Consider the following 23,961-nt stretch of genomic DNA (forward strand, 5'->3'; position numbering starts at 1 on the left):
AGAGAGCGCTCAATAGGGCAGCCTCTGTCGGCACAGCGCCTGTCACACGGGCTGTGTGAGGCCCCACTGGCTCCGCGAATAGCTGAAGAAAAGCTGTTTGTGTGGGAGCAGGTTGTAGGGACTACTTCCCATTTATACGGAAGTGAGTCCGTAGGTGGGGCCCACATCATAGGAGGGCATGGATTAAGTCTGTCAGTGCTGCACACGTGCAGAGGGATTACCCAATAGCGATAGACTTAGAGGGCTGCGCCTATACTCATAAAAGCTGGGTTACAGTACGTAACCCCAGGTGTGGAGTCAATTCCACACAAAAACAGAAACAACCTGTTTGGCAAGAAATGAACAAACAATAGAAGTTTAAAGCAAACTTATTATTTAATCAAGTCAAAAAAGTCATAAAGCACTTAACAGAGTGAATGTATTTCAGCTGAAAGGACAGAGTCTTGCACCAGTAGATAGTACCAAGATCTGACAACATACAAACACTGTATACACTACAGAAGGAGGGAAGAGGAAGGTCCTCAGCAAGTGAATGTACAGATGGTTGAAACTTGCATACAGCTATGCAATATACGTTACAGGAAAACATTTGGCCAGACGGTGGATACTTGCATGTTCATTACAAACCAATGGTTGTAGAGATAGCCCTTTGTCTGTTCTAAGGAAGGGAGAATTAGAGGCTAGATGTAGGATGTAGGTGTTACGGTGTGCAGGAAGCAGGACCCAAATGCAGATTTAAGTGACAAAATAATTCCTTTATTTCAAGGCTACAATATTGAGACAGAACAGAACACTCACCGCAGTTTACTCACAACACAAGACGAACCGACACTGAACACAGGAAGAGACAAGACTAAATACAGGAAGGGGTAATCACAAGACGAGACACAGCCGGGCAGGGGAGGAGAAACACAAGGGCCACAGGTGAAAACAATCAGACAACTAGACACACCAGGGAAACTAACGACGGGAGGAAAAACACAGGAAGAAGGACCAGACAATATACAAGGATGAAAATACCCATAACCAGACATACAAAACTACAACACAGACAGATCCTAACAGTAGGACTCTTGTTTCTGGAGGCGAGTGAAAGCCTCCTCTGTCATTCACAGTCAATCAGCTGACAATTCACTGGACACGGACAGAGACACAGAGTGGTAAACATTTCAGAACATCCGCCCCTGGCAACAAAGGCTCACTGTTTTCTAAATGCTAAATGCCTTTGCTTGCGCACACACACACACACACACGAGATTGGTGAATGTGCATGTTGCCATCCCAGCTGAAAGATATTTCTTAACCAGACGGCACTCAGAGAACGCAGACATTCGCCACCGCCGTTTCCATTAGTGACAAATAATTGGTGTGTTTGCTCCATGATTCAGATGCATTCTACAATATAATGGTGGAGGTTATGAATGATTTCTGACTCTGAATTCTTGAGCGCTACTGTTTCAGTCAGGAAGGATTCCAGGATTCAGAGGTTTGAACAAACAGCAGCATTGGCAGAGATAAGGAGCTCCAAATACAGCTGGATCAGCTGCTGGAGCTTCCAGCTGGGTGTCGCACATCATATCTCTATTCTTTCCTCAGAAAGTAATTCAACTGATCAGTCATTTTTAGGCCGTTCCTTTTTGCTACATAGTGCAGGCTTCATGTTTGTCCTTCAAAATGTCCTCTTCAGTTATGAGACATGTTCTCTCCTGTCTCCTGTCCTTCAAAAGAGAATCTAATCAGAGCAGCACACCTGCTGTAGCTACTGCCACATGTCTTTAAATGACTATTATTCATTAATGAAAGGTCTAATATACCATAACTTCCATTCAATACTGCAGCTCCCTTACCTAATATAAATCATTTGAATGTAACCCCCTTTAAGAGCTAAGTTCGAGTTAACTTGTCTTTAGTGCTTTTGCCTTAGTGAAGTGTGTGAGTATCCAGTCTATTTAAATAGATGGCATTAAAGGTAGGGTAGGTAATTTTGGAGAAACCAGCACGAGATCGCTAGAATTTGAAAATACACAACCGGAAGAAATCTGCCTCTTCCTCACAGAGCCCCTCCTCCAACACACACGAACGCGCACATGACCAATGTGGGCACGAGATAAGTTTGTGCACAGATGGAAGGCAAAAATGATTGGTCGTGCTTTTTACAGTATTACGGCTTCCACAGATGACATTTTTCTATGGATTTTTTGTCAAAGCACTTCAGATATTCATTGCTATCGGGATGTAAAGAGCATTCCATGGAATATAACAAAAAGTGTATCTGAAGTGAATTACATACCCCACCTTTAAGTGCTCTGATATCCAGCACTGCAAAGAACATCTTTTAGTCCAAATATGCCATTGAATCTTTGAAACCCTCAGAATGAAAGTGTCTGCTTACTGTTTTAAGTTGTTCATCATACCAATAGCTTCACGGGACTACAAGCTGCTGAGTCGGCTGAAGTACAGCAGAGGAGAGGATATGGCAATGCATTTCATAATGCACATGGTTGGCATGACAATGACGCTCCATCTGGCTCTGCACCTCTAATGAAATGACTATACTTTAGTACAGTATGGTAACTATGCACCAGTGGTCACAAACTGTACTTTATGATGGATAGATGCTCGCAGGAGGAGGAGGAATGCAAACAGTAAGAGGATGTTGGAAGCTGGCTAGCTGAATTGTGGTGCAGCGCATTCTGCCAGATACAGTATACAACCTGCTTTCAACCTGCTTTCAAATGTATATCTGTCGTGAATATAGAGTTATAGTAGTGTCTGTTTTACATTTGTCATCTCACTCAAGAGAAGAACCGAACTGACTTGAGGGATTTGTAAAATCGTTCTGGACCCTGGGAATTTAATATTGAGAAAACAGTATTTGTTAATGGAGATGGATATCTTTATCTGAATGCTGGAAGAACTCACACACACCACACACATATACACACACACACACACACACACACACACACACACAAGCTCAGTTTTTCAGCTAAAGTTAGATAGCTATTACTACACCCCCCTGCTGCCTAAATGTGTCACTTGGCTGAATATTGATTAGTAATACCTCTTTTGGCAGATGTATCAGTGTGTATCAGTGTGGATCAGTGTGTGCGTTAATATCACTTTGGTTTTCTAAGTCTGCTTGAAATGTATTGCTGTCATTTGCCCCATTGAAAATGACAGCACACGGCCCCCCTCTGAGCTCTAACTAGACCTGCTGCATGGTGTTCTTTTATAATCTGGAGGTCCAATGTGTGACTGACCCTCTCTCTCTCTCTGTCTCCATGTCTCTCGCCCTGTGGCAGGCCGGCTGCTAAGGCGTCCTCAGATCAGGGCAGTGACCAGAAGGAGCGTCCCATGAGCACCATGAGCGAGGCCTCCAACTACACGGGGGGGTCCGACTACAGCACCTTCCCTGGCAGCCCGCCCACCCACGCCCCCAGCACCACCCTCAGCTCCACCTCGTCCACACGGGTCGGTCTCCATCAGGTCTTAGAGCTCTGCTGAGCAGTTTTACCAAAGCTCTCCATCATGGCTAATGTAATATTACATTAGTCAAGCATCATCAGCAGACAAAGAGGGGTTATTAAAGAGGACAGCTTTTGTTTGTTGCATTAACATATTTCTCTTTAGAAAGCTGTCACTAAAGAACATGGGAAACATTTCCTCAGACACATCAGCATAGCTAGCTCACTGGAACAATGAGAAGACAACTTTGATACTCAGCATGAAAGACCGCTCTGCTAACATATGATTATGCTAAATAAGGAACTGTTTTTCTACATTCTTAGCCTACTTGTAAGAGAAGGGATGATTAAAAGGGAATGTTTCAGTGATTCTAAGCAACATTAGACTGCTGTGCCCCCCTCTCTTTCAGGGAATAGAGCGGGAGTATAGAGTAGGCTAACCCAGCTGTGTTAGCAGCTAGCAGATCATCTACACGGGGCACTGCGCTCAGATTACAGCCTGTCCCTTCATAAATGCCGAGTCAGACTAACAGATAAACAGAACATTAACATGCTTGGGTAGATCGCAGCAGAGATTCTGCGGTCCCATGAATAAGTGATGCTTATACAAGGTTTCCCTTCTGCTCACACTGGCCAAAAGAAGAAGTTTCTCTGTGAGATCTTCCAGTTGTTGAATAGTTAAAATGTTTAAACATGGTGACTTTAACTAAAGCATAGGACAGGATGTGGATTGACCCTTCCCTTACCATTTAAAGTCAGTTTGCTGTTATGTAACAGATATTACAAATGTGCCTCAAAGGTATTTACATACAGGAGGCCTGACCTCTATTTTTAGACCACCCAGTTAAGTGGCCTTACCTGAGCCAACACTGTGCTACACTCTGTCTCTAGTGCTAAAGTCATGAGAAAAAACTGCCTCCAATAAATCACCACCAAACACTTTCCCAATGTCACACTAATGAATACAAACATTATCTGTCAACATCTGGTCAATAGCTATAATGGTAATGTGATACTGTTCGTTTTCAATTTAGACTTAATCAAAGAACCCCTTGTATTTGTCTTCCATTGTCTGAGTTAAAGAGAGTTGTGCTGCATGTCTTAGTAAGTGAGCCTTGCTGTGTGTAATGAGCTGAGCACATCTGCCCTGCTGATGCTGTTCACAGCAGAGAGTCAGTTGTTCAACAGAGCAGTCAGAGAAGATGATATTCTGGATTATTTTCTCTATCTCTGGAGTTCTCTGCAATGTTCTTACTGTAGGAGATGCAAGATGGAGAATTAGATTTAGAAGTTTCTTTTGTACAGCTCAATATACAGAATATGTACACACTCTCTACATGTATTACCCATTCATGTGTTTCAACAGCCCTCTAGGTCTTCCAAAAAAATCCACAACTTTGGAAAGAGGTCAAACTCCATCAAGAGGAACCCCAACGTCCCTGGGATGAAGAGCAGCTGGCTTTACAAACAGGTGGAGCTTTTCTTTCAACATTATTGGATGTGTTTGACTCTTTGTTGGACTGTGCTGACAGAGAGAAGACAGGGGGGGGGACGGGGGCGGGGGCAGCCAGTATAATGCAAGGTGCACACTGAACATACAGGACATGAATCACTGAGAACATGTAAGAAACATTTGAAGAAATACACTTCACTTCATTTACTATTACTATATTGCCTTTTTTTCTTGGAACTCTATTATTCATTCAGGCCATCCTTTGCCGACCAAAAGTTTCATTAATCGTTTTATAATATATGTGTTCTTATACTATTTTTTAAATGTGTGTTTTAACTCCTATTAATCTTTTCCCCATTAGTAGTGCTGTAATACTTGATACTTTTGAACTGTGTGTTTTTGCCGGTGTACACACCACACAGCTGCTGGTTTCCATTCGTTTAACGGAAGAATAAAACCCAGTTTCATGGGATCTGAAACACACTTGCAATGTGTTACAAGCGACAAAGAGATTTGAAACAGTACTGTAAAGAAAATATATAATATAACATAGTATTCATTTCTTTAAAGGGGACCTATCATGCAAAATGCACTTTTTGATGTCTTTATACATAAATATGTGTCCCCGGTGTCAGGAGACTCACAAAGTGTCAGAAAACAAAACCCTCTCTCTTTTCCTCCATACCCAAATCCCTAAAAACGGGGGAACAACCTATGACGTCATATCGGATGGTGGACCCACGGCCCTATCAGAAACGTTGCTATCAGAAACAATGCCTGACGTGTTTTGGACGTAATATGGTCTTTATTTACATTCGCAAGCATCGCTAACACTCAGAGCTAACCTGTACTGGAGAGAGTATGTGTAAAGAAGCAGGATATAAAAAGGAACTCACCTTGTGGTAAACCTGAGAGAGAGAAAGCACTTGAGCTCCATACTGTTTCAGAAATAATCCGTGATGTGGTTTTGAACATGATGCGGCGTGTCATCACCGCAGCATTTAGACAGTATCTGCCGGGTCCCGCATGAGCAGGCATAAGCTCCGCCCCCTCTTTTTTTTCCAATTTCTTTTTTTTGTTTAAAGCTTTATACCCCGAATCAGCACTTTAGTAACAGGGCTGAAACGGAGGGTGATCTGTTTGGTATTTTGAGCAAAACACTTCATAGACATGTTTTTTATATATTTGTATGCATCTGAGACCTATGCTATTGCCTAAAAATAGCATGATGGTGACCTTTAAGATTATGCATGTTTTTGTTGTGTCCGTTTTGGTTGGTTTAAACTCTGAACAGAAGTCCATGAAAGAATGGTTGAGAAAACAAAGAAACAAATCTAAAAACCATGGCCGCTCAGATTGCTTAACATGAATGTAAAATGTATGAATCGGTGGTGCGCACTGGCCCACTTTGAGATCCTCTTTTTAATTAATTAACAGAAAATACAGTTTTACAACTTTCATCTTCAACTAAAGTCAGTGACATCCTCCTGTTCCCTGGATATGTTATGTGGTTCGGTGACAGCCAGTGACAGCCAATTTAACTGTACTAAGTTTAATATCATACTTCACTAACCAGCTACCAAGCTAAATATGTTAACCAAACAGTTGTACAAGAGTAAGTGGAGCTGAGTGGAACCATGCAGCATAAATAATCCCTGCTTCAGGTTGAAGGAAAGTAAATGACATGGCAGACTGTAGTATGAGTTGGTCCTGGGATGGCAGACTGTACTATGAGTTGGTCCTGGGATGGCAGACTGTAGTATGAGTTGGTCCTGGGATGGCAGACTGTAGTATGAGTTGGTCCTGGGATGGCAGACTGTAGTATGAGTTGGTCCTGGGATGGCAGACTGTACTATGAGTTGGTCCTGGGATGGCGGACTGTAGTATGAGTTGGTCCTGGGATGGCAGACTGTAGTATGAGTTGGTCCTGGGATGACAGCAGTTGGAGTCCTTGTCATTAACATCTGGCCCCTGAGCTGCTGCTCACTGTGCTCACATTCAGACCAAAATCAATTGACCTCACAGCAACACGGCTCTCTCCTCCACACAGACCTGTCAGCCAAAGTGCCCCCCCCCCCCGCAGAAGAAATGTCATCAGTGTTTACCCACAGCTCCTTACCTGAGGGTCTGTGGCCCAATGCGTCACTTTGCTAACAGTGAAGGCTAGAAAAATATGGTATTGTCACTGCAGTCATTACGGCACCAGGGGGGGGGAAAAAGAACACCACACAGGTGGACCTGTCAGTACGTTATGAACAGATAAAACAGAGCCATTAGTCTCAGCGGGGGGAGAGCTGGGTAATAGAGAAATAGAAGCAGCCAGAGGGAGAGACAGGGGGACTGTGTGTGTGTGTGTGTGTGTGTGTGTGTGTGTGTGTGTGTGTGTGTGTGTGTGTGTGTGTGTGTGTGTGTGTGTGTGCGTGTGAGAGAGAGGCTGGCTGTCTTCATGACTTCTCTGTGACCTCTGACCCCTGCAGGACAGCACCGGCATGAAGCTGTGGAAGAAGAGGTGGTTCGTTCTGTGTGACATGTGCCTCTTCTACTACCGCGGTGAGGACACACACACACACACACACAAACACAAACACACACACAAATGCACACATACGCGTGTGATGAAGGCTCTCAATTTAAATGGGTTCATTGTCAAATCCAAAGCAAATTGTCCATGTTTTGTTTGAGTGTAATTTAACAAGGCACATATATTTAGAGGATCATACAACTCAAGATAACATGATAAACTAAGAGAAAATAGAGAATAAATAGGTAGGAAAACTTCATTAATTCAGATTAAGGATTAACTGTCTGTATTCAAACTGACAGATGGGATCCGCCCCAGTTGTTTGGTCCGTTCATATGCTGCAGTCATCACTTCCTGCATGTGCTTCACAGTAATACATCGTTATGCAAACCTTGAGAATTATCAGTGGCATTTAGGGATGGGTGTCGAGAAACGGTTCTAAATTCTTACTGAACTGCTCAGTACTGAAATACCGATAAGCAGCTGGACAAACGGAGCTGCTCACACATGTAACACAACATGTGTGTTACATTACAGTTCTGAATGTTGGGCTTCATCTCTCTTAATGCTCTGAACCATTCTGTGATACTGACAGAGCAGACCAGCAACCTGAAACCATTGCATGAAACCTGAAACAGTGCAGCGTGTTGGCCTGCTTTAACAAAGTGGCTGCTAATGTTAGCGTGACACAGTGCAGCGTCCCGTTTCCGACAAGGAAAAATAAGGCAGAAACAGACAGAGGAGATTAACAGAGCTTTCCTACAGAGGAGTGCAATTCCTTTAGATTTTTTCGGTAGCCAATAGTGACAAATAACTGTTATTGAATCCTGTTAAATCTAATATCTTCATTTTAACACCAAATAATTGGGAGTAAATGGCCTCTGATTAAGGATTTGTTTCAAGTTAATGTTAGTGCTCTGCGACATCTTGTGGAAAAATGCTGTTCATCCCTCCTGCACACCTTATGCACACAGATGGAGAGAGAGCAACAACTTGTGATCACATGGTCACACTTGCTGTTTGTTTTCATTGTCACCAAAACATTATTTAAACCAGCAAAACCTGTTTTAAATAAGTAAATTTTTCAAATATACAAATAACACAAAATAGTTGACATAATTCCTTTTATGAAGGATTGAATAATGATTAAATACACATCGGCTGATCAAATATCTGCTATGCATAATTCTGAATGACCTCCCATTAAGATTCTTCCATAAACAGGGAGGTTGAATGGGTGCTGTTAATCGTGCTCCCACCCTTGAAGAGGTTTGGTGAACATTCTGCTGGTGGTGTGGCAGCATATGTCATGTCCAGCCCTCTAAATGCTGTGTGTATCTGTGGATCAGCAGCAGTGGATCAGGGGTCAGCAGGTTAAGTGTCATTGCCAGTTCAAATTAGTCGACTTTGCTCACTTTTGCAAATCCAAAGCTGCAGAACCACTTATTTAGAACTTTACATTTACAAAAGCTCCTATTTTCCTCTGCTGAGTCTCCTACACCCTTGAGAGAGATTTTCCCATCTCCATAAATTGACTAATTAGCCGCAATCAGCTGCTGCTTGCATGACAAACCCAAGGGAAAATGGGATGTTTATTGGCTTAGCCAGGCAGAGCTGAGAGGAGAGGCGTCCTCGGGAAGGACAATGACCAACTCGGCTTTTCCATTATAAGTCCCTTTCTTTCTCCTGCTTGCTCTATCAGGTTCTTCTAACTATCTCCTGTCACTCAGGTTGGGCCATGTTTGCAGAATTAAGAGATGTTTTACCCAATTGTTTTTTTATGAGCAGGGCAAAAAAGACAGAACTTTAGATCAAAGACGAATAAAAAGTGCATTAACATGTCACGTCATTTAAATGTGTCCAACTTGATCTGCTGTGGCTCAGGAGGAAGAGCGAGTCATCTTCTCATCAAGACTCCACATGTGGAGGTGTCCAACACACTGCTCCAGATGTGCTGGCCAGCGCTTTGTTTGGTACCCTGGCTGCTGTGTGAATGAGTACATTCAAAAGCACTGTCCATTAAGGAATCAAAACTGCATATAAATGTAGAACATTTATTAGAGATACTTTGTGAGCCCTCAAATGCAAATCAGTTTGAATGTGGTTTTCCTGTTAATGTCTCGTTTCAAACCATGTTGTTTGTTATACAGGACAAGAGTTACATAAGATGTGCAATCATTACATTTTACAGCTGGTTTTTGTTATGTACATAAAAGAGTTATAACAATACAATACAACAAAACTGTAAGAAGACAAGATAAAGTGGGACGGACATCACATTAAGAGGATTTGTAAAGGCAAAATGGTATATGGAATTTATTATCTGTCTTTTGATGGCAAAAAGAAAAACGTAATCTGGTAATCTGGCTGTTAGGAACTGTAATTGATAATAATTACCAATTTTTATAACTTTTTTTAAATCAAAGTATTTTGAAAGTTCCTCAAACCTAAGAGAACCTTACCTGGCGTTCTCCCACACAGTGGATACCTACATCTCTCTGCATGGCAGCCCACTCCCTCTCTTTCTCGGCTGTTTCCTGTGTGTGTTCTGAACAGTCTCAATAATTCAGCAGCCCTGCAGGTTCTCCCAGCAGCAGAGTGTGTGTGTCTGCATTGTGCTTCAGTGTGAGCCTGGGAGCTCACATCACAGTACGCAGAGGCCATTGCACAACCACATCATTACCATCCCGACAGAATGTGTGTGTGTGTGTGTGTGTGTGTGTGTGTGTGTGTGTGTGTGTGTGTGTGTGTGTGTGTGTGTGTGTGTGTGTGTCTCACCATTTTTGTATATTAACAATAGCTAAAGTTGTAGCTGAGCAGGTTCTAGGAGGTGAAATCCAACCACTGGTTGCTTCTGGTGAATTGTCACAAAGCTGATATTTTTATAAAGCCAAGCTACCATTAATAGTGATGTCAATCTTTACTTGACCAAATTTATTTTTAATAATCAAAATAATAGTCATACCTAATAACTAGCTATTTTCTTTGTATTCAAAGTCACTTTCACAAACAAATATGCAGGAGAAAGACACGTGTATATTGAATAAGCACGTTTTCTAGAGCTGGGTCTTGAGGGCTTGTTTGACGGATGGTAGGCTGGTTGACTGTCTGTCTGTTGACCTGTAATGGTCATCTAGTGTCATCTCTAGGTGGACTGAAAGATAACAAACATATCGACCTCAGAACTCTGCTTATTCAGCTCCACTGGTATATCTAAGAAACCCCACGCTCTGATTGGCTATTGATTTGATCTTTGATTTACCGGTCCAACACCTTACTTATTCTACAGCCTTGGTTCTGGTAAATCCTTATTGAGTGTATGTCTGCAGTTAGTTTAGTGTAGGTTAATGCAGCTTTAAATGCAAATGTTCTCTGATTTGTTGACAAGCTTCTATTCTTCTTTTTTCTCTGGTGCAGATGACAAAGAGGATAGCATTCTGGGAAGTATCCTGCTGCCAAGCTTCCACGTGTCCATGTTGTCGGTGGATGATCACATCAGCAGAAAATACGCCTTCAAGGTAAAACACGAGACGCTGCAGCCAAACAGGGTTAATCAGTGGTGGTGATGATGATGATGATGATGATGATGATGTTTTTAATCTCAATGTGACTTCCTAGTTAAGTGAAGGCAATATCTGATATATAAATGTTTGTTTCCATAATCAAGGTTTACTTCTGGTTTTCAGGAACCTTTACTACAGATATTGTTTTAGAGGGAGAGTTCTTGCAGTTTGGAAATCGATGTATGTGTTGTTGTTTTTTGTGAGATGAGAGGACAGGAGTTGATCAGTGCTAAACAGAGACTTGGACTGAGCAGATGGTACGCCAAAGAGACTTGTAGCAGGGAGTCAGCTCTTACGGCTTTGAAAGTGAAAGAAATACATATATACAGACCTGGGGTGTGTTGTCCGGCCAGGGGGGAAAACCCAAAGTCCATACCGCCACACTGAATGGTGGAGGGAAAAGCCAACCTGTAACGATAGGCTAGGCACATTGTTGTTTAACATGGGGATGGAATGCCTTTTCAGACAATCATAGTGATGCATTTAGTTGTTCAGATAAAAAGTCATGGCACACTTTACAAAATGTTTCTTTAAGGTGGAAATAACCAACAACCTCCCTAGTTATAAAGGAAATCCTAAGAGTAAGGATTTGGAGTCCCTGTTCAGGCCTCGTCAATACACACACACACACAGCACACACACAGCACACACACACAGCACACACGCAGAACACACACAGCACACACACACAGCACCATCTCCTCTCTGTGCAGTCTACCTCTGCCAGATAACACACAGGAGTCTTGTGTTGAAAGGTGCTATATAAATAAACTTGCCTTGCCATGCCCTAAGACTCTCACACTAAAGGCCCTGACACACCAAGCCGATTTCGGCCGTCGATAGATGTCTGGCCGTCGATGAGCGTCCTGTCGCCCTACTCAGATCGGTGTGTCCAGCACCGTCGTGTCTTTTCGGCCGTGACGACACCTTCCGCTGCCGATTCACCTTGTTGAGTCGGGAGGCTGTCGGCAAAAGAAATCACCCTGATTGGCTGTTCAGCTTAGCGAATCAGTGCATGAGAAGCGAAATGGAAGTGAAGAAGGCACACACAGACGGCTATTATTTTTCATTTTCCAGTACCGCACTAAACATGTTTTTGATTATAAGTCGTTATGTGAAACGGTCTGTGATGGACGAGAGTGAAAATGGAACGCACGCTATTTGTTGTTTGTATCACGCAGTCTGTTTTCCGGTTGTTGCCCCTTTTAAATGACGAATACACACTACCGCCGCCTGCTGGTAAGGAGAGTTATTGCCACTCACGCATGCGCAGTGCGTACGTGCTATTTGGCCGTGTGTGTTCCAGTGTGACTTTTTGGCCAAGACGTAGGAGACATGAGGCGACACAACAATTGGGTCCGTCGGGACGTGTTCTTTGGTGTCAACTTGATGTGTCAGGGCCTTTAAGCAGATATACACATAAAGAAACAGACTACTCACACGCACACACATATATACAGTCACACACTCACCTATACACACACACTCCTCAACAGGAATAATTTAGACTGGTTGCTGGCATCTCAAGGTCACCTCACACTGTTTCATCTCATCCCCTCTGTGTTCTCGGTCTATCTGTGTCTGCTCTATTTATCTCACTCTCACTGTCGATATTCCCCCCACCCCCACCCTGCCAGGCCACTCACCCCAACATGCGGACGTATTATTTCTGCACTGACACAGCCAAAGAGATGGAGTCGTGGATGAAAGTCATGACGGATGCTGCGCTGGTCCACAGTGAACCCGTCAGAAGGTGGGTCCTCCTCACACAGGGACATCCCACAGACAGATGTCATAGTTGTGAAATGATATCTGACACAGAGTATTTTCTGCTGATTAGAGCGCTGTGCTGTAATATTCATGAAGTGTGTTATCATATCTCTAGAGTCCTCCTAAATGCCTCTAAAAGGGCCTACTTAAGAGTTTCATGAAGACTGGAGACAGGGTTCCAACTAGGAGAAAGGCAAGGTTGAACTTGTTGTCATGGTGATATCGTGATTCTTAAAGGAGCATTTTTATATTTACAGTAAGAAGTAAACGTTGCTGATTTTCAACCAGCGTGTTCCCCTTTAATCAGATCCAATGAGCAACAGAAACATCATTTAAAAAGGGAAAATAACTGAAGCTCATATTTTGTAACATTGTACAAAACTTAATTTTTCGGCTAAATATCTTACTGAGAGAAAAGCTCTCAAGCGTAAAGTCTAGGATGTGTTCATGAAATTATTCCAAAGCAATCACTCAGATTTCTTTACCGTCACTAACCCAACGCCCAGTGGAACCTGACTGTCGAGACCGGCACTGTCACTGAGTTCCAACAGAGATCAGAGGAGAAAGACAGGAAGTGAGACAGAGACTGAGGGTCTGTCAGACACTGAAGTCTGACATCTCTTGGAAAACGTTACTGTCTGTCACTCTTTGTCACATTCATCTCTCTCTTTGCTACCAGGCTGGACAAGCTGAAAGTAGATCAGCGAGCCCCTCAGGAGTTGAACAACCTTCTCAACCACAGAGTCCTGACCCGGCCTGAGATCCAGAACAACGAGCGGAACCGCGAGCCTGTGAGACAACACTCTCTATCTCAAGCAGACGACAAACGCCAAAAAGACCTAGAGAAACACAACGGCCAGAGGGAGTACTACACCTTACAGAGAGAAGGAGAGAGGTACTCTCTGAAGAAAGACGGTATGAGCTACATGCTCGAGAAAGACGGAGAGAGGTATTTCCTCCAGAAGGATGGAGAGAAGTACATGCTGCGCAAAGACGGGGAGAAATTCTTGTTGCAGAAAGATGGAGAGGTGTGTGCAATCCACAAAGACATGGAGAAGTATGCTGTTCAAAACATGGATGGAAGGTGCACTGTGAAGGAGGTGAAATACGCTCCGTGTGAAGATGCAGAGAAGTACCTGCTCACCAAGGAGAGAGAAAAATACGCACTGCAAAAACTAGGCGACCGACACACACTCCAGAAAGATGGACATAAATATGTTCCCCAGAAGGAAGTTAGGAGACAGCTGTCCTTAAAGGAGACAGGGAGGTACGGCATGATGAGGGAGATGGAGAACAAATATGGCACCATACAAGTTGTGGACAAATACGGCACCCTGAAAGAAGTGAAGAAATACAGTACACTGCGAGAGGGGGATAGATATGCTACTCTGAGAGATGCGGGGAAGTATGCTACGGTGCGTGGGGGGGATAGGTATGGCTTCCAGAGAGACCCCAGTGCAGAGAGGGCTAAGACTCAGCTCAGCAGCCTCCAGCTGCAGCCGGCCCAGGCGGCCGCCATCGCAGCGGCCGTGTCCGCGTCCCGCCAGAGCCACGCCCACCTCAGTGTCCACGGCCCCCCACAGCCCAACGGCCCGGGGCCCGCAGCGATGGGGCATTCTGGGGACTGCAGCCCCTCAGAGGGGGACAGCAGCCTGGCCATGGCTCCAGGAACGTCCCCTGTTCCAGTCCAGGAACCGGAGCGGGGCCTGTCCAGAACCAACTCCATGCAGCAGCTGGAACACTGGGTCCGCACGCAGAAGACCAGAGGACTGGACGAAGACACCAGGAGGTGAGTGGGTCCTAATTACTCTGTTATATTTTAAACCATTTGCTTTTTTGCAAAGTCTTCTGTGTACTTTCTCTTTCAAAACATGTTCAATGTCTCTATGTTCTGTGTCTTCAAATGTAACCCCAGCTATCAGAACACAGGATTAGAACAGGCCAGTTAACCATCTTTGTCCCTTTGTTTGTGTTATGTTCTGTTTGAGAGGCCAGGTTATTTGATCAGTCAGCACTGAGTGCTTTCAACAACCATTGTAAGTAAACATTACATTACATTGCATTTAGCTGACGCTTTTATCCAAAGCGACTTACAATAAGTGCGTTCGACCAACAAAATACAAACTTGAAGAAAACAGAATCATATAAGTACATCAGGTTTCATAGAGCAAAAACATTTCAAGTGCTACTCAACTGGCTTTAGATAAGCCAGTCCTTTATTAGTATATAAGTGCTTTGTTAGTAATTGTATTGCTCGAAGTGGAGTCGAAAGAGATGAGTTTTCAGTCTGCGCCGGAAGATGTGCAAGCTTTCTGCTGTCCTAAAGTCAATGGGGAGCTCATTCCACCATTTTGGAGCCAGGATAGCAAACCCACGTGTTTTTGCTGATGGGAACTTGGGTCCCCCTCGCAGTGCGGGTGCAGCGAGCTGTTTGGCTGATGCAGAGTGGAGTGCACGTGCTGGGGTGTACGGTTTAACCATGTCCTGGATGTAGGAAGGGCCAGATCCATTCGCAGCATGGTACGCAAGTACCAGTGTCTTGAAGTGGATTCTAGCAGTTACCGGAAGCCAGTGAAGGGAGCGGAGGAGCGGAGTGGTGTGGGAGAATTTAGGAAGGTTGAAGACCAGACGAGCAGCTGCATTCTGGATGAGCTGCAGAGGTCGGATGGCACATGCAGGTAGACCAGCCAGGAGGGAGTTGCAGTAGTCTAGGCGTGAGATGACAAGAGTCTGGACTAGAACCTGCGTCGCTTTCTGGGTCAGCCGGGGACGTATCTTCCTGATGTTGTAAAGCGTGTATCTGCAGCAGCGGGTTGTAGCAGCTATATTTGCAGTGAAGGACAGGTTGTTATCTAGGATCACACCCAGATTCCTTGCAGTCTGAGTCGGGGAAACAATAGAGGTGCCGATGTTGATTGTTAGGTCAAGCGTGGGACAATCTTTTCCCGGAAGGAAAAGCAGTTCAGTCTTGTCAAGGTTGAGCTTGAGGTGATGAGCAGACATCCACTGAGAGATGTCAGCTAGACAAGCAGAGATGCGTGCGACGACCTGGGTCTCTGAGCAGGGAAAGGACAGAATTAATTGGGTGTCGTCAGCGTAGCAGTGGTATGAAAAACCATGCGGGCTAATGACAGATCCGAGCCAGTTTGTGTACAAGGAGAAGAGGAGGGGACCAAGAACAGAGCCCTGAGGGACCCCTGTAGTTAATTGACAACGGTCGGACTCCGACCCTCTCCAACAGGGGCGGACTGGGACTAAAATTCAGCCCTGGAAACTGACCCAGTACGGCCACATGAAATGTCAAATGTTAGAAATCCGCTGTTTATTATTTAAAGTTTTATGTCCGATTCGCTCCTTTTTTCCTCTCTGTACACAGCTCCAGTTTGGGCATTGGCCTGTCATCAGATTTCATTTTTAGTTGCTGCTGTAGCGGAAGTTTAGTACAATTATGTTTGATGAAATACTCCAAATCTCCACCCTCCATAATTGCACTTGCTTCAGCTACTTGCTACTTTTTAAGGGCGGTGATGACAGTTACAGTACGAACTGAAGTTGATGCGATTTTATTGGATTGTGAGGCATGACGTGAGCCTCATCTGATTGGTCAATCCCTCAATCTTTTTTCACCAAGGGAAGCCAATTTCGGCTAGCCTCCTCTCGCAACAGAGTGCAATCTACTGTTTCACCATAACATCTAGAGGGGCGCTGTTTCACTCTTTGTAAAATACTCAATGAGAATGGGGGAGAGATGGGCCGGCAGAATAATTACCGAAACTAAACTAAGTGTTTTTATTTATTTATTAAAATTATAACTACAATCCAAAATTCAGGGGAAGCCTGGCTTCCCTTGGCCTCCAGGAGAAAATGCCACTGAGTTCAAGGGATAATTCTCACCCACCTCTTGCTCTTGCCCTGCACTTGTATGTGGCAGTTGAGCTGGTTCTTCCAGCAGCTCAACTCTGTCCCTCATCATGAACGCAGGAGGCTGGCTGTATATCTGAACTTGTGCCCTCATCATTCTCTTCATCGTCTTGCACTTGTTCTAAGCTGCTGCTGATAGTGCTTGTAGGCTAGCAGCGCTGCTGCCAAAAAGGTCTGTCAATTTACAACATTTATATGCTTCACCTGCGAGTGACTTCACCTTTTTTTCTCTTGCCTTCTCGGCCCCACCTTTTTCTTTTCGTTTTCTTTGATTTGTATCCATGTTTTTTCATTCTCCCTGTCTGCCGCGGCGTCTAATCCCTTCTCTTCGTGTGGCCGGACTTTTTTCTTCTTCGTGTGTTATTGACAGATACGAACCACACAACTGCATTAGCGGCCGCTGTCGCCCTCTGTCGGCCGTCAGCGCAACTTAAATGATGAGGTTAAATTATTTTTTTTTAAAAGGGCCGGCCGGCCGTCAATGGCCCTTGACGACCGGCCGTTCTGTGGTTCTCTAGATTCTACAGATGGCTCCAAGTAACCCTGTACATTACATTACATTACATTGCATTTAGCTGACGCTTTTATCCAAAGCGACTTACAATAAGTACATTCGACCAGGAAGACACAACCTTGAAGAAAACAGAATCATATAAGTACATCAGGTTTCATAGAGCCAAACATTTCAAGTGCTACTCAACTGGCTTTAGGTAAGCCAGTCCTTTATTAGTATAAAAGTGCTTCGTTAATAGTTCTAACGCTCGAAGTGGAGTCGAAAGAGATGAGTTTTCAGTTTGCGCCGGAAGATGTGCAAGCTATCTGCCGTCCTGATGTCAATGGGGAGCTCATTCCACCATCTTGGAGCCAGGACAGCAAACCCTCGTGTTTTCGCCGATGGGAACTTGGGTCCCCCTCGCAGCGAGGTACGCAAGTACCAGTGTCTTGAAGTGGATTCTAGCAGTTACCGGAAGCCAGTGAAGGGAGCGGAGGAGCGGAGTGGTGTGGGAGAATTTAGGAAGGTTGAAGACCAGACGAGCCGCTGCATTCTGGATGAGCTGCAGAGGTCGGATGGCACATGCAGGCAGACCAGCCAGGAGGGAGTTGCAGTAGTCTAGGCGTGAGATGACGAGAGCCTGGACCAGAACCTGAGTCGCTTTCTGAGTCAGCTGGGGACGTATCTTCCTGATGTTGTAAAGCGTGTATCTGCAGCAACGGGTTGTAGCAGCGATGTTTGCAGTGAAGGACAGTTTGTTATCTAGGGTCACACCCAGATTCCTTGCAGTCTGAGTCGGGGAAACAACTGAGGTGCCGATGTTGATTGTTAGGTCAAGAGTGGGACAATCATTTCCCGGGAGGAAGAGCAGCTCAGTCTTGTCAAGGTTGAGCTTGAGGTGGTGAGCAGACATCCACTGAGAGATGTCAGCTAGACAAGCAGAGATGCGTGCGACGACCTGGGTCTCTGAGCGGGGAAAGGACAGAATTAATTGGGTGTCGTCAGCGTAGCAGTGGTAAGAAAAACCATGCGGGCTAATGACTGATCCGAGCAAATTTGTGTACAGGGAGAAGAGGAGGGGACCAAGAACAGAGCCCTGAGGGACCCCCGTAGTTAATTGACAAGGGTCGGACTCAGACCCTCTCCAAGTCACCCTGTAGGTACGGTCTTTCAGGTATGAGGTGAGGAGGGAAAGTGCAGAGCCTGAAACTCCAAGTTTTTGGAGAGTGCGAAGGAGGATCTGATGATTCACCGTGTCGAATGCAGCAGACAGGTCCAAAAGGATGATGACAGAGGAGAGGGATGCAGTTTTGGCAGTGTGCAGTTCCTCCGTGACAGCAATGAGAGCAGTTTCTGTGGAGTGACCTGCCTTGAAACCAGACTGGTGCGGATCCAGAAGGTTGATTGAGATAACAGGAGAGTTGTTTAAAGACAGCGCGTTCAAGTGATTTAGACAGGAACGGGAGGAGAGAGACAGGCCTGTAGTTTATAACATCAGACGGGTTGAGAGTGGGTTTCTTTAGGAGAGGGTTTACTCTTGCCTCCTTGAGACTGTTTGGAAAGTGACCAGAAGTTAGAGAAGTGTTGATGAAATGGGTGAGAAACGGTAGAATATCAGGAGCGATAGTCTGACGGAGGTTTGAAGGGATAGGGTCCAGAGGACAGGTGGTAGGGCGGGCAGAGGTAATGAGGGTAAGAACCTCACTTGGAGAGAGAGGGGAAAAGGAGGTTAGTGTGTTGGTGGAAGGAGGGTCTGGTGACCCAGCGGTGAGTAAAGATGAGTCAGAAAAAGAAGAGCGAATATCATCAACCTTTTTTTCAAAGTGGTTAACAAAGTCGCTTGACAGAAGTGAGGAGGGGGGAGGAGCTTTTGGAGGGTCCAAAAGGGTGGAGAAGATGGAAAATAGTTTTTTAGGATTGGAATAGGAAGATTGGATCTTATCTTGAAAGAAAGTGCTTTTTGCCTGAGAGATCGAAGCAGAGAAAGAGGAGAGGAGAGCTTGATAGGTTAGGAGGTCGTCACGGTGTTTGGATTTCCACCATTTCCGCTCTGCTGCCCTAAGGACGGTTCTATTAGCACGCAGTGCATCATTTAGCCAGGGAGCAGGAGGGGACTGACGAGCCTGCCGAGATGTGAGAGGACAGAGCGAGTCCAGAGTGGATGAGAGAGTAGAGAGGAGAGTTTCTGCAGCAGAGTTTGGAGGCAGGAGTTGGAACGAATCAGAGGAAGGGAGGGCTGAGAGCACCGACGAGGCAAAGGTAGAGGGGGAGAGGGAGCGAAGGTTACGGCGTACAAGTGTAGGATGGGAATTGATTAGTTTGTTATGTTTGGAAAGGGATAGAGAGAATGAAATGAAGAAGTGATCGGATGTGTGGAGCGGGTTTACAGAGAGGTTAGAAGTAGCGCAGTTCCTTGAGAATATGAGATCAAGGACATTGCCAGCTTTATGAGTTGGTGGGGATGGAGACAGTGAGAAAGCAAAGGCGGTTAACAGAGATGTTAGTTCGAGAAGTACAGCGGGAGGACCAGTTTCAGGGATGAGTGAGAGGAGATTATCTAATTCCTCCAAGAAGTCCCCCAAGGCACCTGGTGGACGGTAGAGAACAACAATGGTTAACTGTAGGATGGGTTACTGTGACGGCATGGAACTCAAAGGTGGAAGGAGTGAAGTTAGGTAGCTTGAAGAGGGAAAAGCTCCATTTGGGAGAGAGCAGGAGACCAGTGCCACCTCCTCTGCCAGTGGGTCTGGGTGTATGGGAGAAGGAATATGCTGTGGAGAGAGCTGCTGGGGTGGATGTGTTGGATGGAGTAATCCAGGTCTCAGTGAGAGCAAGGAAATCCAGAGACTTTAGGGAGGCGTAGCCAGAGATGAAGTCAGCCTTAGGAACAGCTGACTGGCAGTTCCACAGGCCACCTGAAACTAGATGTTGGATCTCAGTGGAGCACGTGGGATAGACGAGAGCAGGCCGGTTATATCGATTACGAGATACACGGGGCCAGTGATAATTGGGAGAAGACACATGAACAGGAATGGAGAAAATACACATGATTATAGCATGAGGGGCTAAACAACAAAATAAAATGAAACAAAATAGAAAATAAAAACACCAGCGATACTTAGCTCAATCAAAGTAGGATTTGCCTCCTCTTTGCCTCCCTCGTGACTCCTGTAGGACTCCAATGTCTTTGTCAGTCTTACTCCTGTAGGACTCCAATGTCTTTGTCAGTCTTACTCCTGTAGGACTCCAATGTCTTTGTCAGTCTTCGGCTGTCTGACGCTCCAGGAAAGTGATACCTAAAAATGGACGCCTGATTGCTCAGTTCTCACAGCTGTAGGGGCACGCCCCTCTAATTAGTTAACTATCTACAGCTGATGGGCGACAATAGACTGGCCCTGCCTATATTAATAATGCAGGCTTGAGTGCTGAGACCTGTGAAGCAGGTTTCGCCTGAGCAGATCTGAGATTTAAAATCTCTCAAAAGCGATTTAGCCGTTTAAGGTACAATAACAATTATACAGAGTCGAATAAATGAAACCGAGAAGTCTAATTAAACAAGAATATAACTTACAGTGGTTGCAGCGTCAATAGGTAATGTCGTCACCGGGTCCAGATGCACACTGTAGGTGTGGTCTTTGATGTATGAGGTGATGAGGGAAAGTGCAGAGCCTGAAACTCCAAGTTCTTGGTGAGTGCGAAGGAGGATCTGATGATTCACCGTGTCGAATGCAGCAGACAGGTCCAAAAGGATGATGACAGAGAAGAGGGAGGCTGCTTTAGCCGTGTGCAGTTCCTCAGTGACAGCAAGGAGGGCAGTTTCTGTTAGCCATCATCAGCTGTGATGTCAGTTGTCAGCTGACACCAGAGCTTGTGCTAGACTTTTTCGCTGCCCGTCATTTTGACGGACAGGATCGTAAAACTTCTGTCAAAATCCAGAATTACCCGTCGGCCTTTACCCAACTCTGACGGGGGGGGGGGGGGGAGAAGCATGCTCGTGAACTTTCAACGGGGGGGGACAGTTCACATGCGCCGTGTTATGCATAGCTGCTGCACCTCTCGGGAGCGTACACCAGAGATGTTCACAAGTCTTTTTTTGCAGGTCCAAGTCAAGTCTCAAGTCTTTGGTCACGAGTCCAAGTCAAGTCTCTAAAAAATAAAAGTCTCATGTCTCTTCTGGTTGTAATAAGCCTTCTATTGTCTGCTGCTATCCAGTCTGTTAAGAATACTGCACAGCTATATCTAAGAAATTCAAAGCATTTACTGTATTATTATCACTCCTATATCTATTAGCATACAGTATCAGTACTGATTAGTAGTTTGTTATATGATCACTTTAAACAGGCTATTGCAATGCAATATGAGGAAAAACATCACACTTTAGCTAAATCCAAACAACTTATAAGCAAAACACTTCAGAATCAGAAATCAGTATCACAAATACTTTATTAATCCCCCGCAGGGAAACTGTGTTAAAAGTACTTAAAAGTAAACATTTGTTCTGTACCATTTGCAACTAAAAAACTATTGCTGCAATATTATCTGAAATATACTGAACTGGTGATATTAAAACATGACCTGTTCCAAAAGAGATATCTACCATTAACACCATTTACCAGCCAGATGCTGGTAAATCATGCAAGTGGCTGGTACTGTATGTTGTATTGAGTGGCTGGTAACATTTCAACATTCACTAGGCTAGCCATTTGGCCAGTGGACACAAATGTTAAAATTTGACCTCTGCAACCGTATTGTTTAATTACACTGGGTCTCTAATTACATCTTTTAAGTCTACTATAAATAAACATATTCCTCTATCCTCTCACTCAAACCCAGTGTAATGGTAACCTGATAAACCTGTAACATTAACATTACGTGGTCAACAATAAACCTGTAACCTGCCTATAAAGACAGATGTATTTATGTATGTAACTATGTATTTTTCTACGTTTAACGTTAGCCAGTGGCAGCGGAACGTAATGATTAACGTTACCGACCTTTTTTATGTCATGTCAAGAGTTGGATGTCAACGCCACTCAACGCAAACAAGTGTGACAAGCAAACATTCACTCATCTTTTCAAATATTCAGTTACAAAGCTAGTAGCAAGCTAAGTTAACATTACATAGCTGATGCTGAGCTAAACATGTTTGCTAACCGTCCATATGCGTTAATGTGACTGACCTCTCCGGGTGAGTTTTCAAGTGCCTGATGAAATTTGACGTTGTTGCACCAGCATCCTTGATTTTAATATTGCAGACTTTGCAGTGTGCGCTCCTTTTGTTGGTGCCGCCGGCGTTTTGTTCGAAGTTTTTATAGTTTAACCTAATTACAAGCGGGACAGCTGCAGGTGTGCGGCCTGTCGCCATGGTGTTACCATGATGTTACCATGATATTAATGTTAAAGGTGGGGTAGGTAAGTTTGAGAAACCGGCTCGAGATACACTTTTTGTTATATTCCATGGAATGCTCTTAACATCCCGATAGCAATGAATATCTTAAGTGCTTTGACAAAAAAATCCATTAAAAAATGTCATCTGTGGAAGCCGTAATACTGTAAAAAGCACGACCAATCATTTTAGCCGGCCCGGCTATAATAACTGGATGGCCTACCTGCCTGTCAGCCTCCCATCGGGGCACAAACTTATCTCTTATTGGTCATGTGCGCGTTCGTGTGTGTTGGAGGAGGGGCTCTGTGAGGAAGTGGCAGATTTTCTCCGGTTGTGTATTTTCAAATTCTAGCGATCTCGAGCCGGTTTCTCAAACTTACCTACCCCACCTTTAATACGCCAAAAATAGAAAACACAATGATTGTTCACGAGTCCCAAAACACGAGTCCAAGTCGAGTCCGAAGTCTTTTGAGCAGGAGATGAGATTTCCCATTTTAAATAAATGAATAAATGTAAGTTTTCCGCACTCTCACGGGAATATCTCCGCAATGGAGCGAGCTTAAGTTTGATTGCTTAACATAGCCCAGTGCAACACCTTCGTCACACATGTAGCCGCCTGTTTGTACCATTTTCAGGCGATTTGTAATCTGTTCTAGAAAAACGATGTGTTTTTGGATATTTGTGGAGTTAGGTGGTCCGCGAGTGTTTTTTTATTGGTTAAGTGGTCCTTGGTACGAACAAGTTTGAGAAACACTGCTGTAGAGTGAAAATGGAACGCACACACTTTTTGTTGTTTGTTTATATCACGTCTGTTCTTCTTCTCTCGGTTATCACGCAGTCTGTCTTCCGGTTGTTGCCTCTTTTGAATGACGAATACACACTACCGCCGTCTGCTGGTAAGGAGAGTTATTGCCACTCACGCATGCGCAGTTCGTACGTGCTACTTGGCCCTCGGCTGAAGTCTTTGCGGTGTGTTCCAGTGTGAAACATGGCCAAGACGTAGGAGACATGAGGCGACACATCCCGACGGTTCTTTGGTGTCAGTTTGGTGTGTAAATGCCGCTACACACCAACCTGAGACCAAAGAACGCGTCCCGACTTTTACGTCCGCTACGTCTGCGTCTGGGTTCACAAGCTACCCAGCAGTATATAATGTAATTTAAATCAGCCACAATGCTTAAATAGTTTCTTTCTGCTTCAGCTCTCTGAAGCAGAAAGAAACTATTTAAGCATTGTGGCTGGCAACCTTAAAGTACTGCTGCTACCACATTGCTACCATATGCATCAGTAATTATAATCAAAGATATATATATAAATAACACTGACAGGCAAATTATTAGGGATGTAACGATACCAAAAACTCACGGTACGATAATATCGCGATAAC

At 44.5% G+C, this 23,961-nt stretch overlaps 1 protein-coding gene across 1 annotated transcript in view; it reads left to right on the top strand.

Moving 5' to 3' along the window:
* LOC117549758 (pleckstrin homology domain-containing family A member 5-like) overlaps positions 1-23,961 on the top strand; it is a gene marked incomplete at its 5' end in the record, with an annotated part of 91,117 nt that overhangs the window by 23,848 nt on the left and 43,308 nt on the right. The window contains 6 exon segments of the mRNA XM_034221826.1: positions 3,306-3,474; positions 4,834-4,938; positions 7,398-7,470; positions 10,859-10,959; positions 12,642-12,757; positions 13,454-14,563. Coding sequence (XP_034077717.1) covers positions 3,306-3,474; positions 4,834-4,938; positions 7,398-7,470; positions 10,859-10,959; positions 12,642-12,757; positions 13,454-14,563 — 1,674 coding nt within the window.

The sequence above is a fragment of the Gymnodraco acuticeps genome, unplaced genomic scaffold (genome assembly GCF_902827175.1).
Source record: "Gymnodraco acuticeps unplaced genomic scaffold, fGymAcu1.1, whole genome shotgun sequence".
Lineage (NCBI taxonomy): Eukaryota > Metazoa > Chordata > Actinopteri > Perciformes > Bathydraconidae > Gymnodraco > Gymnodraco acuticeps.